This window comes from Corylus avellana, chromosome ca1 (assembly GCF_901000735.1).
Source record: "Corylus avellana chromosome ca1, CavTom2PMs-1.0".
Taxonomy (NCBI): Eukaryota; Viridiplantae; Streptophyta; class Magnoliopsida; order Fagales; family Betulaceae; genus Corylus; species Corylus avellana.
Window position 1 is genome coordinate 15,802,633 of NC_081541.1, and position 19,722 is coordinate 15,822,354.

At 37.2% G+C, this 19,722-nt stretch overlaps 1 protein-coding gene and 2 long non-coding RNA genes across 3 annotated transcripts in view; 1 reads left to right on the top strand and 2 right to left on the bottom strand.

The window, feature by feature from the left end:
* The window catches only part of LOC132191739 (uncharacterized), a 4,800-nt gene extending 460 nt beyond the window's left edge, over positions 1–4,340 (bottom strand). Inside the window, exons 1-3 of the mRNA XM_059606864.1 lie at positions 3,954–4,340; positions 1,816–2,735; positions 39–217 (exon numbers count right to left, since the gene is read on the bottom strand). Coding sequence (XP_059462847.1) covers positions 39–217; positions 1,816–2,634 — 998 coding nt within the window. The 5' untranslated portion in view covers positions 2,635–2,735; positions 3,954–4,340. The remainder of the gene's footprint in view (positions 1–38; positions 218–1,815; positions 2,736–3,953) is intronic.
* Positions 4,341–8,583: 4,243 nt separating this feature from the next.
* LOC132178930 (uncharacterized) lies at positions 8,584–9,090 on the bottom strand. The gene is made up of 3 exons (XR_009439875.1): positions 9,013–9,090; positions 8,749–8,841; positions 8,584–8,669 (listed from the first exon to the last, which is right to left on the bottom strand). It is a non-coding gene; the product is annotated as an uncharacterized LOC132178930 (long non-coding RNA).
* Positions 9,091–16,739: 7,649 nt separating this feature from the next.
* On the top strand, positions 16,740–17,130 carry LOC132176484 (uncharacterized). Its single transcript, XR_009439523.1, has 3 exons — positions 16,740–16,764; positions 16,854–16,947; positions 17,062–17,130. It is a non-coding gene; the product is annotated as an uncharacterized LOC132176484 (long non-coding RNA).
* Positions 17,131–19,722: the final 2,592 nt, after the last annotated feature.

Below are 19,722 nucleotides of genomic sequence, written 5' to 3' on the forward strand. Positions count from 1 at the left end.
CCTGAATTTTGAATAATGTCAAACCCCAGCAAACTAACAAAGTAATAGAAAAGATGATCCACTGGAACAGTAAGGTAAGAGGCTTACCTCCAAGGAAGATGACAAGCACTGTTGTCCAAAAGCTTCCAAAAAACCACAAGAGAACAGCTCCAGAAATGGCAACAAACAAAATTGCAAGAGTGAACCCAACAAAAACTCCGATAAGAACAGCTAGAGCCTGATTAATCAGGAAATCCATAATGAGAACAAAATAATATGAACGGTACAATAACTAGGCTAAAAAAATGAAGCTACAACCAGCAAAACACTTGATGCAAAATCCTCACAAGTTACAGCTAAAAGAAAAAGCACATAATGATGCCAACAATTCTGAAAAACATTATATACAAATATACAAAGCATCGTATCTACAATCACTTTCTCACTATTTCATTCTAACGACATGTGTAACATTTTACACACGACATCCCCATCATGCTATCACCCAAGTGTCAAGACTAGCTCCCAACTGAGCCCTAAACCCATATGATTACATGCTTAAATCTTTAATCTTACATGTCATCAATTCGCAACATGATAGCTAAATTGCAAAAACTTGCATATATTGCTTTATTTTTTGCCAGACTTTATGTACCCTGGGCTTTAATCTGGATTGTTGAAAAGCTACATTAGGGTATATCCATGTTCAAGATTGGTCAAAACAAATGAAGAGTTACATTGGCATCCGTGAAGTTCATCTCCAGTAACCAAAGGAGCATAGATATGGCCCAAGAGGCATAAAAGGATTGCATAACCATGGACTGAAACTCTGTTATCACCCATATTCTTTTTGATAAGTAACTCAATCTCATTAGAAAGCGCAGAAGGGCACAACCCTAGTATATAAAAAGTATACAAGAGACCCGCTAATAGGGAAAAAGAAAGAAGAACAAAAGTCCAAAAAGCCAGAAAACTAAAAAAAATGCGGACTATCATCACCTGTATACTTACAATACCTTCCTACTTAAGAACTCATTAGTGATCAACTTGATTAGTAGTTTCTTGAGAGCTTCTAACCAAAAAAACTACTTTCCATAATTTCATGTTCATTATACCCATCTCACTCCCTTTTTTTATTAAGATAACATTCATCTCACTCCTAAAGTAAGAAATCATTTGAAATCAAAGTCCCAAATAAATTGCTTGCTTACATGAAAACAATTCAGTGCATCAAGCTTTTCGCTCCAGCATCCTTCAATAAAATAGGTGAGGATTGAAATGACTCATGGAAATTCAATGGATCTATTGTTTTTCAAATAGAAAAAACACAGATAACTGTCATCCAGACTCAAAATATACCCACAAGACAAAAACGAGAGCCATGGCAGATTTGATGGTACAGAACTGATTTCAGGAATCTCTACAATAAGTTCTATTCTTATTTAAATTATTTGGCATTTTCTGGGATACTGGTTTTCCATTTTGAAAAGATCACATTCAATATGGCAGACATAACTGGTAAGTAGTCTGAAAGAGAAAAACAATGACGTGATTCATTTTACCAAGGGATATAAAAATGGCCCTTACCTTATAAATGCAGAAAACAGGATTCTCAAGAGAATCATTAATCCTTTTTTCTTCCCATTTTTTCCTTCTTTTGGTCAGGCCTCAAAAATTCATTAACAAATAAAGTGTAAAGTTGGGGGGGAAAAGGACTGAAAAGCAAAAGTATATTATCTTCAAAGAATTAGTTTAAGAACTGAGTCCAATCAGAATAACTATCAACAAATGAAGTGCCGAGATTTTGCTGTTGTCTCAAACATAAACAGGACTTACCAAGACAATAAGAAACTTGAGCATCCCAACCATAGCAATTACAGAGAATATGCTGAACCATATAACTGAGAAGAAGGATGTTGTCCCCATGCGCAAGAAGGAATCAATGCCTCTAAGAGTACAGTCTAACCAAACCATTGATATAAGAAGCATTATGCTCCCAAAATGCATGAGCCATTTCAAAACAATGGGATATGCCTGCTCAACCTTCATTCTAGCATAGTCACGCGCATTCAGTATTTTGGTTGTTAGAGTTACAAACAACGGTCTTTGCCTATCTAGCCATTCACTAGCTGCCTTTAAGACTGATAACGCTGACGCTCTCACACTTCTAACCACCAAATTATCTGAAAACTCAACATTTTCTATCACATTTCTAATATTCAAACCATTAAGCGAGAATGGCAGGCTACTTTTTGTATGTTTTCCACCTTGGTTAGTCCCATGTAGCATCCCATTTTCTTGTTCAGTTGAAGTTTCCATATTTCCAATGCAATCCCCTAAATCACTCCCAGAAGACATTGGTTGCTCTGGACCTCGCATTGCATCCATCCCTTGCTTCTCTGTCCCTGAAAGGTTCTCAGATTTTTTTTCACTTTGGTTCTCATCTAATGCATAATTGGTTTTACTCACAGTCTCTCCAAACTTGCTTGGCTGGTTACTGTTTGGGAGTTCTTCTCCTGGAAAAACCTTCACTTCACATGCTTTTCCGCGCCCTTTCGTATTTGTTGGATTACCCCCTGAAGCTGAACCTCTTCTTTTGTGGTTTAATGTATGGTGATCTAACCCATTCTTCTGTTGATTACCTTTCCGAGCCATGAAGTAATAAATCTTGTTGTATTCCTTTAAGGAAAGGTCAAATTAAGTATTATCTGATTCCACAAAAAGAGCCATAGGCTAGCTAGGGTGAGAAGCATAACCTGTCAACAAAGAATGCGAAGAGGTTAGCAAATATGCAAAATCAGACTGCAAAAAAAGAAAGAAACAAATCATATATGCATAATGAATCAGGTTGAGAACAATGAAAGTAACACTAGTGCAAATATTTTCTATACATCTAGAGATAAATCTAATAGTAATGCTCCATACACCCAGAGGGCATGTAAAAATTAAGAACCCCATAATTTTTAGGCTCATCAAGTAAATCTAGTCCATAAATCCACATAGAAAGAATAGTCCTCAGCATCCAAAACTACACTGTCATGTCAAAAATGATTCATTTTTATATCACTATATCAAAAAACCTTTTATTTATATATATATAAGTGAAGCATCAAATAGACTACAAAAACCCAATTTGAATGCAGGACAAGGTGTTTCCTCATCTCTACTCCTCCAAATGTTCCCCATCAAACAAGCAGGCACCACCCTCCACACCACATGACCTTCCCCATTACAAAACCTTCCACCCCCAAAAAAGCAAAAGTCTTGAGGATAAGGTGTTACCTCCATATCAAGTGTAAGAAGACCCAACCTCGTAATTCACAGAATAAGTGGTACTAGCAGCATGAAACCCTCATGATATGAGGGCCACCATTTTGCATCTTAACACCAACCCATGATTGATGGCAAGCCCCTACTACAAAAGGGCTAATTTCTCTAATGCCTACATATATTCTACATAAGGAAAGATAATTTTAGTCAGTTGGAAAAGGGGATCAACATTGAATGGTAATAGAATCCTGATGAATAAAAAGCAACCAACCCAGCTAATTCGGAACTACCCATACCTGATAATTTCACGCCAGCAAAACTTGAAAATTCATGTTAAGGAAATGGTGCTGTATAAGTTCATCGAGGTGTACTTAGTCATTTCTCCACGAAATTTCACACATTTTTACATAATTATTCATATATCTCCAAGCTTCTAACTTGAGCTTGACTTAGTCATTTCCACCCCCAATTTTGTTCATGCAGAAAAAAATAAAAATAAAATAAAAATAAAAAAGGGAAACATTTGATAATCAAACCCCAAATTTATTTCAAAGAAAAAAAAAACCCCCCAAACATTTCAGTTATGAAAGAAAATGATAAAGAACATGGAAAATAACGCTGGCAAATATATAAATAAAGAATTTTAGCAATACCCAGATGACAAAATCTTGCATAGACAAATATTTTAACAAAAAAAGAGGTACCTTGAGCCATGGCCACAGCTGAGGCGCGTCCCAGAGTGAAAATAAAAGCAGTGGCTATTTCAGAGTATTCTAAAAACCCTAAACGGTCATCTTCTTCATCATCCCCTGTGTACTGCTATTGGCTGTTACAATCTTTGTTCTAAGTGGATGTAAGAGAAGGAAAAAGGCATATAGAATATATGTACGATATATCTATGTCAGAAATTTGGGACTGAGAAGACGCTCACGCAGCTTCTTAAGCCAAGGAGTTCCTCTCTTGACTCATCCGTGAGGTTTGAACATTGATCTGTTTGGTTGACTGTGAGGCCATATACCAGCCATGGATTGAGACCATCTTGCGCCTGAAAGGGTTAGGTGATACAAAGCAGGGCCCTCGTTTTGGGTAAAATACACTTGGGTCGATGTTTCTAATGTCTTTCATTTTTCTTTTCACATTGTTTTTGGGACAGATATTTTCACTAACTCTTTAATTTTCTAAATTTAACTTTAAAAAATGTATTTTTTTATTTAATTAGCCACTTTTCAAAACTACTAAATATCAAACTTTCTAAACTTTCTAAATATTTTTCTACTTTAACTAAATATTTTTTTTTATTAATAAATATAATTGTCATGAAACTCACTCACTTTAATTTCATGCGAGAAGATTTATCAAAATACTACCCCAACAACCAAAATAATATTAAACTAAATGGTTTTTGCATTTGGTGTCTTTATATTTGGAGATGAGTTAAAAAAATATTGTTAAATTTAACTTTGGATAAAGAGTTTGATAAATGATTTTTTTTTGTGAATTTTGTTAAAAATTTAGATAAATGTTTAATATAAAGAGCTTGATGGGGATGCTCTTAGGTTATTATCATGTGCTTTCTATTTATTTATATATGACTGCAAATGATGGAAAAAAAAAAAGTGAATGAAGATTCGAATTAGTAACTACTGCTTCATAAAATGTTGTTTTTCGGGTTCATATTCTTAGGGTCATTATTATCCTGCATTCGTTGAACATGTAAGAAGCATGTAATTTGTCCTCAAGAGGTAGTTTAATCGGTTTCGGCCACGCTTAATGAAGCGAAAATTACTAGTTTGAATTCTCCCTTCCCCTCTTGCACGGACATGTAAATAAAAAAATAAAAAATAAAAAAAGCACGTAATTTTTTAATTTAAAAAATAAATAAATAAGTAGAATTAGTCTTTATGCCTATAAGGATTTGCAATAAAGTCTATGTGATATAACAATATTCAGAGAACTTTTTGTGTTACACAAAAATAATAAATAGGTGCTTGCACCGATATTTTGTGTAATTTTTGTCTAATTAATTACGTACATCTAAATTAATTTAATATCACAATAATTTCCTTTGAAATTATCGATACAATCTTCACCCCTTCGAAGTTGCCCACCTGATAAAGGACAATAAAGTGTGTGGGTGGAATAACTGTATTCCTATTGATGCCTAAAATTTTCCCAACTGCCCGCACTCAAGCAGTGCGATTGAGGTTGGTAATCAATTTATTTGGCAAATTTACTTTTAATTAATAATAAAAAAGTCAAACTTTGAAGCTTTTCCCTTTCCCCTATTTCTAGGGTTTCCTGAATCATGAATGCTCAAATTTGACTAAAGTAATGCACCCAAAAGATTTGACCAAGCTGAGTAGTCAGGAATTATGAAGAAAGCCCATCAAAAATATATCACATATTTTTCAATAATACCAAATGTTGTAGAAACTATAATTATTTTTTATTTCCAGGCAAAATATATGTGACAATGAGTATCAATAATATGAAAATGGATTAAGCTTTTTCTTTTTTTCTTTTTTCTTTTTTAGCGTCTGAATATGTTCGTACACAAATGTAGTCTCTAAAAACCAAATCATAATAAATAAAAAGGGTTAAATATCTTATTCACACATGGAGTTTCACAATTTTATTTTTTGACCACTAAAGTTTACTTTTGATCATAGGAGGTCTTTGTAGTTTGCCTAAAGATCGAGATGGTCTTTCTATCTATCTGTCGTTAGTAGACTTAACAAAAATTCACGTCACTGACTTAGGGACCAATTATATTTCAACACGTGTCCTAATTGCCAAATCATCAAATATAACTGAATTTTCACCCTTGCCACCTAATAAAATTTTCGTACAAGTTGATTCAGGTGGCAAAAATGTTTCAATTGATTAAGGAATTTCTCATAACCCACAAGTTTCTCATTACCATAGCCATAGATTCAAAGTCATCCTTATCCAATCCGCTCTTAAGGGTAGCCACAATATGGATAAACTTTGCATTCTCCACACAACTCTTTTGAAGCTTCTAACGACACATACTCCATGCATCTCTTGTCAACCGGCAACTTCAAATTATATACCCTATTGTTTTGTTCTATAACCCACATTTTGGGCAAAGTGAATCTGTCACAATTTTCCTTTTGAACAAGATAGCTTTTGTAGGCATCGCATTATTGCAAGCCCTCCACACAAAAACTTCGACAACATTAGGAGCCTCTATCTTCCATATTCTTTTACGTATATGTGTATCTTCTCATATAAGAACGCTCCCATCTATCCACTACAAAAAAAAATTATTTTTTCTGACGCACATTTTCTGACGTGTCAAGTAGTTTGACACGTCAGAAAACGTTTCTGACGGGGCTTTTTTGACGTGTTTCGCGCGTGAACATTATATGAGTCAGGAATGGAAAATTTCTGACGTGTGAAGTTTCAACACGTCAGAAATTTCTAACGTGTTGAAATTTAACACGTCAGAAATTTTTTTCTGACGTTTTAATTTCGACATGTCAGAAGGTTCTGACGTGTTGAATTATGACACGTCAGAAAAAATTCTGACGTGTTAAATTTGAAGCGTCATAATTTTTTCTGACGTGTCAAAATGTGACACGTCAGAATTTTTTCTGACGTGTCAAACTGTGACACATCAGAATATTTTCTAACGTGTCTCAATCTAACACGTCAGAATTTTTGGCCAGTTTTTCTATTTTTTTTTTCCACCCCCCCTGCTTTTTTATTTTTTGAGTTTTCGGAACTATACCCGAATTTTGGATTACAATTTACCTGATAAACAATGTATCCATCAATCATTGCAAATAATTCTAGCTATTTTTCCATCAATGTATACAAATAACATAATTAAGTCATATCCTAATAGGTTACACATACAAAATAACATATATACCAAGTGTCACTAATTAACGAACCACAATTACCAAAAAAACTATCTCTGTTATCATCAAAACAGATATCATAAATATAATTACATCAACAAAGTAACTTTTATACAAGTATGAATGGCGAACCAGACGGAAAAATGCTGATTATTGACCATACTCTCCATGAGCTCCATCACCTGCAAACGATAAAAACAAACAATCACCAAACAATATTCACTATGTAAATTAAAATGAAAAATGTCGAAATATTCACCTAACTCAGTTGTTGAGTCTAACACAGTAAATGATATAAAACCCTAAACAAATGATATAACAAAAAAGGTAAAACGATGATGAAGTTAATTAGCAAAAAATGCATATAAAAAATAAAACAGAAATTTATTCCACAGAGCAATCAATGTTGACGTTAAATATATGAACAGACATGAGCAGATGCGCTTCATTTTTGCCATGGTAATTAAGTGAGATATATATTAACATTTTAATTTGCTGAGGATATTAACATATAGGACCTTTACATATATTCAAATCATATTATATTATTTCCATAAAATTATCATATTCATCTAGTTAAGACTTGAACGTTTCATACTCTCACACTAGATTGTTAATATTCTACAAGGACCATAGTTGTACATTGATCTCCTAATACCAATAAAACAGTTCAAATGCAAAGCTCGTACATACCCACATCCACCATCAAACCAACGATAATATATAAACCAAATTAAACAAGATTTTCATCATTAACTTAGAGAATGAATACAACATATATATCCATACTCTAAATTTATAAGTTGACATATATACAGATTTTAAAAGTTCACATATATATAGGTAACGTTCTAAAAACACATTTGACAATTAAAAAATGTCAGTACCTGATTCGCCGTCGATCGACGATGGCACCACCGTCGATCGTCGGTGTGGGGAAGCTCCCTCTGCTGCAGAGCTGAACCGCATCATTGCTTCGATCTGGCGCAATCGGGCGTCAAACGTTTCCTGACGTGCATTGTTCGCGGCCACCAATGCATCTATCTCTTCCTTGTGATTCGCCCTCTCCGCCTCAAGAGCTCTGTCAAGTGTTTCTTGTGATATCATGGAGTGGCTGGTGTTTTGTGACCGTGCTTGTGATGGTGTATAGTATGAGCGTATGGAGCCCCGCACGGGCAAAATATTCGATCCAGCCTGCTGAACCCTACCGGCGTACTCAGGCTTGTTTCCAAGCGCCTGTGCATATGCGTCGTTGGGCGCCCACTTGACCGTTCCCTCTGTGATGCTAGCCGACGCTGCAAGATCGGTGGGTATCAGCTCCTTCATCATTTTCTGTATGTTACATTAATTATTGGGTCAGTGGGTCGTACAAATGTTAATTGCAAATATTATTTATCAAATATATAAACAAAGAATTAAATTGTAGCATACACATCTCTCTTCCACTATCTGATTCGGATATGTATTGTCCGCCTTCGTGTGCGTGTGGATGTAACTCTCTGCATGAGTAGGATACTTGCCTAGACGTATGGCCTGCCGAAAAAATAGAATATACAGTTATTTTTAAATATATCAAATGATTTGTTGTTTACATGGTAAATTACACACTTACCTCATCCTGTGTCACTCTGGCATAACTCTTCGATCCGGTGCAATGGGGTTCATTATTTAATGCGCGCAGGGCCTTCATTTTTGCCGCATAGTCCTACATAGTTACCATATTGATATGTTAATAATGTAAAGAAATTTGGTTTTAGTACTCTTTTTCGTGACACTACACAATAAATAGGCAATTTCGTTTTACATGACATCCGTACGTGTTAATAAAACCATATAATGACACTACACAAAAGGAAGAGTTTCACTCATGACCTACCTTATTCTGACGAGTACACCATCTGTCCAACAAGATTTCCACGTCTTCAGCATTGTACTCGTGAAGTGTTCATTCCCCCACTCTTGCCCGTACAGTATCCAGAGTATCTTCCTCCGTAATTGCACAACGTCTTTTAAGCTCGTACCTCCAAGTCCACAACTTTGATCCCATATCCTTGAATGCTTCATTCTTTATGGCTTCCAAATTGAATTCGGGCGGGACGAAAAAGTATGTCTGCACATGTTGAGAATTATTAAATTAAAAAAACCTAAAATATATGTGTGCAACTTAGAGCGTATATATACATATATACATTATAAGTGTTTTACATAATATGCAACACATACCATCAATGCGTCCCAAATATCCTCTTTGGTACGCCGCAGTACCTTCGTCCAATTGTCCGGTATTCGGACATAATTGGAGCTCCTTATGATATCTCCAGCCATCCGTTTAAACCTCATGGAGCTAAAGCCGACGGGCTGGCATGCTGCATTGTACTCCATTATGATCCGCTTGCCGGCGGGAACTCCCGGCAACCTGTGCGAGTTACGGATAGTAAACACCTCAATAACTTCGTTTCCATCTGAATCGGTACCTAACAGATTAAAAAATTACCGATATTGTAAGTTATGTCGAATTCAATATTAATTACAACAAAATTAAGACATATATACACGACATTCAAACATATCTACTTACTTATGGTGCGAACCTGCTGATGGCGTAACGGGTCGTCGGGAGCAGGGTCGGTTGGCTGTGGGTCAGCCGTGTCCTGTGTCACACCAATACAGTCTTCCTCGGCCGATGTCTCACTGTCGTCGGGACCTGCTATATTTTTTACAATATTTAGAATTATATGAAGTTGTTGTAGTTAAATAATATCATTGATATCGCACCAATATAGTTAAAAATTTCCAAAAAACTTGCAATCTTTCGAATAACACTTTCGGCCATACCTGCGCTATGCTGGCTATGTAGCTGCTCTACATGTCCCTGGATACTCTGTCCAAGCTGGCTCTCTGGCAGATACCCCATCTGGGCCATGCCTGCCCGACCGTATGGATTATGGAGAGGGATCTCCCCTTCCATATCGCCTGGAAGTACCAGTCGATATCCGTCCTGAATGCCCAGAAGCTGAGCAACGTCTTGTTGCTCGCTATCATCAAGGTGGGCTGACGGCGACCCAAGCTCCATAGGCTGTCGCACTATAGAGGAGCCCCTGCGTGCTCTTCTCTTCCCCCTATGACTCATAGTATCCTGCGAAAAATACCACAAATTCAGTTAGTCACGTATACAATGTATGAAATATTCACTACGTTATATATGCATGACTCACACGTATGAAATAAGATATGTACCAGATTTTACCCAGTAAGATATATGTATGCATATAGTGAACAACTACCAATCTATCACTTTATATATATTCAGCTTTTATTCAATCACATACGCTTCAATTGGATCTAAGTCGGGTCTGACGTATTGGATATGGTCCTGCAGATCGTGATCACAATTTCTGGTCAATATGAGCGGCTCACACTCGTGATAATTGGTACAAGAATCTTGATGCCCTTCACTCTGACCAACGTCGTATATATTTCTTGGTTTGGTCCTTACGACACAAACCCAATCCGGGTATCTACCATCTTCTACGTAAAATACCTGATCAACTTGTGAAGTTAGCACGTACGGCTCGTCAGTAATCAATTCTCCCGTGTGAACAAGGTTTTTGAAGTTTACTTGTATCATGCCATACTCATCCACCTTGTACCCCTTGTCCCTCGTTGTGTCTGCTCAATCACACCTGAACATAACGTACGTAGTCCTGTCGTAGTACTCAATATCAAGTACTTCTATTAACTTCCCGTAGTACGTTTCGCCATCAACAGTCGGTACACACACCCCGCTGTTCTGAGTCCTCTTTCCGGCATCAGATGCAATAGTGCGAAACAACTTGCCATTAACCACATATCTATTGTATCTGACTGCTGACTCCCGCGGCTCTTTACAATGCATTATCAATTTCTCACCAAGTTCCTTCCTAGATCGATCATCCAATCGATCGACCTGCGAATATTTACAATACAATGTTAACACTTGGTTAAAAAGTGTTTCAGTTGATTTGGAAAACATTATGCATGCAAATATAATCCGACAATTGCTTTTGTTAACAGCACGTCATTCTTACGTAGTCACGGTACCAGTCGCAGAACAGCTCGTAATGTTGGGTTTGTAACTGATCCTCTGTTCTTCGCCCTCTAAGTGTATCCATGTGCATTCTACAATTCGAAATGTTAGTAATTATAATTCGATACAGGAAATGTTACAAATTCATTCAACATACAATATGGCGAAGAAGGACCTCGACTTACGTCCGCAATTGAAGAAAGTCGTCCGAATTAAACATAATATACCGGTGTATCTGTGTCATTGTGATTCGGTCGAGCCGGACTCGTGTTCCATGTCCCTTTGAACCATCCGGATTTCTTTGTATCCTATTGTGAAATGTTAGTGTATTATCTAAATATCTCGAACAGAATGTCACCAACTCAGTAGCTATGTAGCCCTCCGCAATGCAGCCCTCAGGAGCTGCTTTGTTACGCACATTAGATTTGAAAACTCCAAGGCTCCTAAATATGAACGAATATAATCAATCAGTGCAGTTAGTACTTGTCTTGTATTAGAATTAAACCATAAAATATGAAATATCCGTAAACAAATTTTACCTCTCTGCCGGATACATCCACCTATACTGTACTGGTCCACCGAGTCGACATTCACTGATAAGATGTACGACCACATGAACCATACTTGTGAAAAAGCTAGGGGGAAAAACCTGTTCCATCTTGCACAACGTGATACAGACGTCACACTATAGTCGGTCAATATCATCTTGTGTCAATGTCGTTGAACATAGTCTCCTGAAGAATGCAGACATCTCAACAAGAGGTCTAACCACGTTGCTTGGAAGTGATCCACGCAATGCAATAGGTAGAAGTTGCTGCATCAGTACGTGACTGTCATGACTTTTTAACCCCAATATCGTACAGTCCTTAAGTCGTATACAACGGGAAATGTTCGAGGCATATCCATCGGGCACCCTTACATTTTGTAACACTTTCAAAAAATGTGTCTTATCATCCTTGGACATCGTGTGGGTAACTTGCCGCATATAGGTCTTACCATTCTCGCTAGGGTAGGGATGCAGTGTACGTCTCAAACCCATTTCTTGCAAATCTAAGCGGGCAGCGAAGTTGTCCTTAGTTTTCCCTGGAATGTCCAGTATTGTACCAAGTATGTTATCCATCACGTTTTTCTCTATGTGCATAACATCAAGGTTGTGCCGTAATAAATTATCTTTCCAATACGGCAACCTAAAGAAAATACTTTTCTTCTTCCACACTACATTAGAAGTATTCGTCTTCTACTTCTTTCCTTTTTCTTTCGCAGCCTCCCTTGCCTGACCAGCATTCTCATCCCTAAACACTATCCCTTCTAATTGGCTCATGATTTCGACTCCACTTGGCACATCAGGGGCACACTCTAATTCTACGTTGCCGTCAAATGTTCTTTTGTTTCTCCTCCATGGATGATCCATGGGCAAGTATCGCCTGTGCCCCCATATAACACCATTTATGACCATGTTTTAACCACTTCGACCTTGTCGAGTTCATACAGTACGGACATGCCTTCTCACCCCTAGTAGACCATCCAGACAAATCTGCATATGCTGGAAAGTCATTAATTGTCCACATCAACTGCGCTCGTAGGACAAAATTATTTTTCTTTGAGACGTCGTATGTGCGCACGCCTACGTTCCATAGTTCTTGTAACTCCTCAATTATGGGTTGAAGGTAGACATCTATATCCATTCCAGGTGAACTTGGGCCTAGAATAATCAATGATAGTATAAAAGATGTCTGTTTCATGCACATCCAAGGAGGCATGTTATAGGGCATAAGCAGTACAGGCCAAGTGCTGTGAGATATGCTCATGTTTCCAAATGGATTAAATCCATCCGAAGTTAGTCCAAGCCTTACATTCCTGTTGTCTGCTGAAAACTCCTGATGCAAATTATCGAATGACTTCCATTCTTCGCCATCAGCCGGATGCCTCAATACGCCGTCCTTTGTGCGGCCTTCTGCATGCCACCTCATAAAGCGTGCTGTATGCTCTGACATAAACAACCTCTGTAGTCGTGGTACAAGTGGAAACCACCGTAACACCTTCACCGGACGTTTCTTGCCCGACGATATAGGTTGACCATCCTCATTAGGGGTGGGCAAATTAACCGTTACCGTTTAACCGGCCGTCTACCGGTTCGACCGAACCGATATAAACCGTAGCCGATATGCCGATATCGTTATCGGTTAAAAAAATTATACCGGAATTCGGTCTGGTCCGGTTAAGTTTTGCTTATCGGTTAACCGGTTTAACCGATAAGAATTATTAGTCCCAAAAACGGCGCCGTTTAGAGAGCTGTATCTATCATCCATTTTCACCCAAAAACGGCACCGTTTAGAGCTGTATGATGAATCAGTGTATACTATCACCCAATTTCACCCGAATCACCCCACCACAGTCGAACCCTAAGCCCCTAAAATCTGTAAACACGCCTCACTGCCTCAGCCTCTCAGTCTCTGCTCTCTCGGTCACTCGTGGAGTCCTCTCGCAGCTCTCTCACCTCTCGGTCTCTCGTGGAGTCTTGATCTCGCAGTCGCAGCTCTCTCGGTCTCTCGTGGTCCGCAGCTCTCTTGGGCCCTCAACCTCTCAGTCTCTACTCTCTCGATCTCTCGTGGAGTCCTCTCGCAGCTCTCTCGCCTCTCGGTCTCTCGTGGAGTCTTGATCTCGCAGTCGCAGCTCTCTCGGTCTCTCGTGGTCCGCAGCTCTCTTGGTCTCTCGTGGAGTCGTGGTCTCGCAGCTCTCTCGGTCTCTCGTGGTCCTCGTGGAGTCGTGGTCTCGCAGGCCGCAGCTCTCGCTTTCTACACACTCAGACAGTCAGACTCACCTTCTCAGCTTCTCTCACGGTAAGCACTTTCACTTTCTTACCTGTTTTGGTTGTCATTTTCCAATTTTGTTAACTTTCATTGTGTTTTCTCTGGAATTAAGCGGAACCCATGTTGTGAAAATTGTTTCTTTTTTTTTTTTAAATTTTATTTCTTTCTTTCTTTTATTGTCATGAGCTAAAATTCAATTGAATTTTGACGTCTCTACTCTAGCCTGGCTGATTATATTTTTTTCTCTTGAATTCTTGTTAATTGAATAAAGTTTGAGGTTGGGGTTTTAAGTATGCATGAATTGTGGGATTTTCAGTCCAGTTGTAGGTTATTCAAATTGTTTGTTCTATTATGAAATTGAGGTTATAATACCTATGATTGAATGTTTGGTAGAGATAGAATGTTATAGGTTGTCTAGTTGTAGTTTGAGTTTGAGTTTTAGTCATAGCCCATAGGTCAAACATTGTCACATTAGCTAATTAAAATCAATCATTGCTTTTTTACTTCAGAAGTTCATATGGCTGCACCTCGACCTCCAACATCAGCTACTTCTTCTTGTCCCATAGGCATAGATGATGAAGAAATTTTTGATGAAGACTTAGACTTTGATGAAGAGACCTTTGATGATATTGATGAATCCGATGAGTTGGATACCCAAGGGATTAGATGTTCTGGTTCTAGGGGTTCTAGGAGTTCTAGGGGACTAAGGGGAGCATCTCATGGTCGTACTCGTGGTCGACGACCCCCAATCCCTTGTAAAAAAAGATTAAGAACAAAAAGATCTTCAGTATGGGACCATTTTACTAAAGATGCAAATAGTTCTGAAGAGGCTCCTATTGCAAGTTGTAACTATTGTGGGGCTCAGTATAAATGTCATGGGACAAACAATGGCACCTCTAGCATGTTGTACCATTTCAAAAAATGCCAAAAGTATAAGAGCTTAAAAGCAAAAACAGATGGCTCTCAATCTAAATTCACCTTTATGGCTGGGCAGAGTCAGAGTGATGGTAGTATTGGTAATAACCTAATTGTTGGGAAGTATTCTGAAAAACTTATTAGGGAGACTCTTTGTGAAATGATCATTGTTGATGAATTTCCCTTTTCAATTGTGGAGAAGATGGGTGTTAGGAAAATGTTTAAGGTTCTTGAGCCTCGTTTTGAGCTTCCTTCTCGCTATACAGTGATGAAGGATTGTGTTAAGTTGTTTATGACCAAAAAAGAAATAATCAAAAAGAAGTTGATGATGGTTGGTCAAAGGGTTTGTTTGACAACTGACACTTGGACTTCAATTCAGAATATGAATTACATGGTTGTAACAGGACATTTCATTGACTCTACTTGGAAATATCAAAAAAGAATATTGGCATTTCGCCAAAAGTGTCGGATCACAAGGCAATAACGATTACTAAGGAAATAGAGCAATGTTTGGTGGAATGGGGGATTACTCGTGTGTTGGCGATAACACTTGACAATGCAAGTGCTAATGATAAAGCAATTAGTGAGTTTGGTAAAAGAAATATGTCCAATAATGATGTTATTTGTCGCCATGAGTTTGTTCATGTGAGGTGTTGTGCCCATATTCTAAATTTAATTGTGAAGGAGGGTATGAAGGGTGCACATGATTCAATTGAAAGGGTCCGAAATATGGTGAAATATGTGAAGGGATCCCCCCAAAGATTAGCCCTCTTTAAGTCTTGTGTAGAAAGAAAGAATCTTGGGTGTCGGTCTTCCTTGACTCTTGATGTTTCCACTAGATGGAACTCTACTTATACCATGTTGGAGGCGGCACAAAAGTATGAAAGGGCATTTAATCTTATGTTAGATGAAGATTCAAATTTTGTACATTATTTGAATGATGATTGTGGAGGGAGGGATGTGTTGGGGGCTCCAAATGAAGATGATTGGAATAAGATTCGACACATTGTTAAATTCTTGCGTGTGTTTTATGACGAAACAATTCAAATGTCGGGTTCCTTGTACTCAACTTCTAACTTGTTTTTTGATATTCTTCAAAATGTTTATCATTGTTTGGATGAGTATTGTGGAAGTAATGATTATTCATTGAGTACCATGGCAATGCAAATGAAAGAGAAATATGATAAGTATTGGGGAAATTTTTTGGCTATTAATCCCTTGTTGTTTGTTGCTTCGGTGCTTGATCCACGTTACAAGATAAATGTCTTGGAATTTTGGTTCCAAACGAATGTGGGTCTAGAAAAAGCAAAAGAAATTGTTATCAAATTAAAGAATGTCTTAAGCCGGTTATATGAGCAATATGCTAAGAATGAAAGTGGGGCTAGGTTTGGAAATGAAGAGCTTAGTTGCACAAGTTCCGAAGGTGTGTGTGTGGGTACTAATAAGAAAGATGCTTTAGCTATTTACCATTCATTTCGGGCGTCCAAAAATGTGATGATGTGTCGGACAGAGATAGAGCAATATTATACAGAAGAGGTGGAGACTCCAAGTGACAACTTTGATATTTTAATGTGATGGAGGGTAAATAAGGTAAAGTTTCCGGTTCTCGCCGAGATAGCACGAGATGTCCTGGCAATTCCACTTACTTCTGTTGCTTCTGAGTCGGCCTTTAGCACCGGAGGTCGCATCATAGATCCTTTTCGGCGTTCTTTGGCTCCGAAAACAGTGGAAGCTCTTATTTGTTGTCAAAATTGGTTGAGATCTTCTCCCAATTTTCAGTACGTTGAGTCACTCTTGCCTGATGTTGAAGATGAAGAAAGCTACAAGCTTGAGTCGGGTAATATTTGTTAACTTCAAATTTATTCATTATTCTAATTATTTGATTAAATTATTTTTACTAATCCTTTAAAAATTTCATTGTGGTAGAAATTTTGTCTAATTCCCTCACATTTGACGCGAATTAAGGCTTAATGGTCCAATGGATGAACTTTGCGGGGTAATGTTTTGTTTAAAGTATTTGGTAAGTTTTTTGCATCTTATTTTTTTCTTATTTGATATTTATTTCTTATTCTTTAATATTAATTACTAATAGCGATTCACTTTATTTATGTTTTGATTTGTTGGATTATTGAAGGAAGCAAATTCAAGGAATTGAAGATAATCTATGTTTGAGGTGGCTCAAGGAAATTATTGTGTAACCGTGTTGATGTTGATGTTTTTCCATATTGATCACAATCTTTATGTTTTCTCGCTTTTATATTTGTGTAATGGTGTTGCCCATGACTTATTTTCCTTTTGCTAAGTGACTTTAATTAGTTAATAGTTTGTTTATTATTCATTATTGAATTTTATTTTAATTTGGGTTTGGGTAGGTTTGAATGTTTGATGTTTTTTTTTTAAGTGATGGCATTTGTTGGGATTTCTTTGCCTTTGGTAAAAACATTTTTCATTAACTAGTTTTGCTAATCTAATTAACATTCATTATGTTAATTAGTCCATTTGCTTTGGAAAAATGTATTTTATAATATTTAAAAAAAAAAAAAAAAGAAGTTGAAGTGGATCAATATAAAAAAGCTTCAATTTTTAGCCCAAAAAACAAATATTTTGGTCCCAACAAAAAGTATTTGGGCCCTAAAACAACTCATTTTTAATAAGTTATCATTTTTTGGTTTTTGCCCCAACAAAATAAATCAATATAAAGCTTTCGGTTAAATCGGTTAACCGGTTTAACCGGACCGTTTAACCGTGTACCGTTTTAACCGAAATTATCGGTTAAAATTCTTATTGGTTTGATATCGGTTAATAAACCGTTTAACCGAAAGTTATCGGTTAATAACCGATAAGGTCCTTAACCGGACCGTTTTGACCGATACCCAGGCCTAATCCTCATCTAAATTGATTGCATCCATCCATTTAGATTTTCCACATACGGTACATGAATCCAACTCCTTTGTGCCCTTCCAGAATAACATACAGTCATTACGACACGCCGGTATCTTCTCATACCCAAGTCCCATATCTCGTAAAAACTTTTTCGCCTCATATGTATTACCTGGCAGCTTTTCATCACCCTCAGGCAGCAACTGGTTGATGAACTCTAGGAAGGCCGAGAAGCTCGCGTTACTAAGTCCACCAACGCACTTCAGGTTGTACAAGTGTACAGTCGCACTTAGTTTGCTATGTTTTGTTCCGTTATGAAGTGGTTTCTCCGCCTTTTTCATAAGGTCGTAATACTTTACTGCGTCACCTTCAGCGGCTTCTTCGTTTTCAATTTCTTCACCCCGTTCCACCACGACTTGAGGCTCACAATTGTCTTCCCTAACCACTTCGTGTATGCCAAATAAGTCACGCAACATTGCGTGCATGTCTCCACCCTGATTTGCGGTTGCACCCGCATCTGATGAGGCGGGACGATTCGAATTAGATCCTGTATCAGGTCCCTGTACATGCTTCTCACCGTGATAGTACCATAATGTATATTCTCGCATCATTCCTTTTCCCCCTGTCAAGTGGTCGAAAACGACATCTGGCGGGTGCCGCCGATAATTTCGACAAATCTTGCAAGGACAATTGATTTTTCCATCAGGGGTTCTACAGTTACCAACTGCAAACTCCACGAACAGTCTACACCCGTCTCTGTATTCCCTGGAACCCCTAGACTTTGTCATCCAACTCTTGTCCATTTTTCGCTACGTACATAAATTACGAATCAATATAGAAGACTTAAAAAATATATACCTCATTTCAAGCACATGCATATATATAAACCTAAATATTTCAACCACGTTAAAAATATAAACCTATTATCATATAGGTTTAAATTTTTTATGTCCAAATATAATGCATATTCATGCGAGTATATATATATATATATGCATTTGTTATATATGATCGAGGACCCTAAAATAATTAAATAACTAGGCCAGGTTAGTTATTTAATTAATATTCATATCCAATAATATTCATGGATATGAATTTGTTATAAAAAATAAGGGGATAGTACCAAAGTATGTATTCATTTGGAGTCTCTCTAAGTTTCACAATGTTTGCATTTTTGCCAAATTTTTTTTCAATTAAATCCATGGAATTCGAATTGAATCCTCACTACCATGAGAATGTATAACTTACAAATTAATAAGAGATTTAATTTACGTCTCAATAAGTCTGAAATTAAATCTCTATACTTATCACCACGTACTACACGTACTTAATTAGAAGGTCAAATGATTAAAATTGAAATAATGTTGTATAAATTATTTACTAATTAATAAGCCAACATTTTTCAGCTAATCAAACAAAAAATTAAAAAAAAAATAAAACAAGAAGCCACATTTAAAAAACGTCTTTTATTATGAAACAAAAACCTACCTACCATGAAAAACATCATCTAGCTTGCATGCATGCATGTGCATATACAACCAACGTACAATAACTAAATAATATATATATATATAAATAAAAAAACAAACACCTTCATCAATTAATACAAACTCAATCAATCCAATATTGTATTAACCAAACATGATACCGATTCATGATATTTTACTACATAAATTTGATTAAAGAACACAATAAATATATATATAATATTAAAACATGCAGTATATATAAAATAAAACTATATATATATATATATATATATATATACCTGCAGGAGAGCGGCCGGACAACTGATCACGGAGGAGTTTCGCCGGGCGAACCGCCGGAGACGGCAACGGCGAAGTGATGGAGCACGCCGGAGATGAGGAGTGAGCTGGCCGGAGAGAGCTGAGAGAGAGAGAGCTGATGAGAGAGA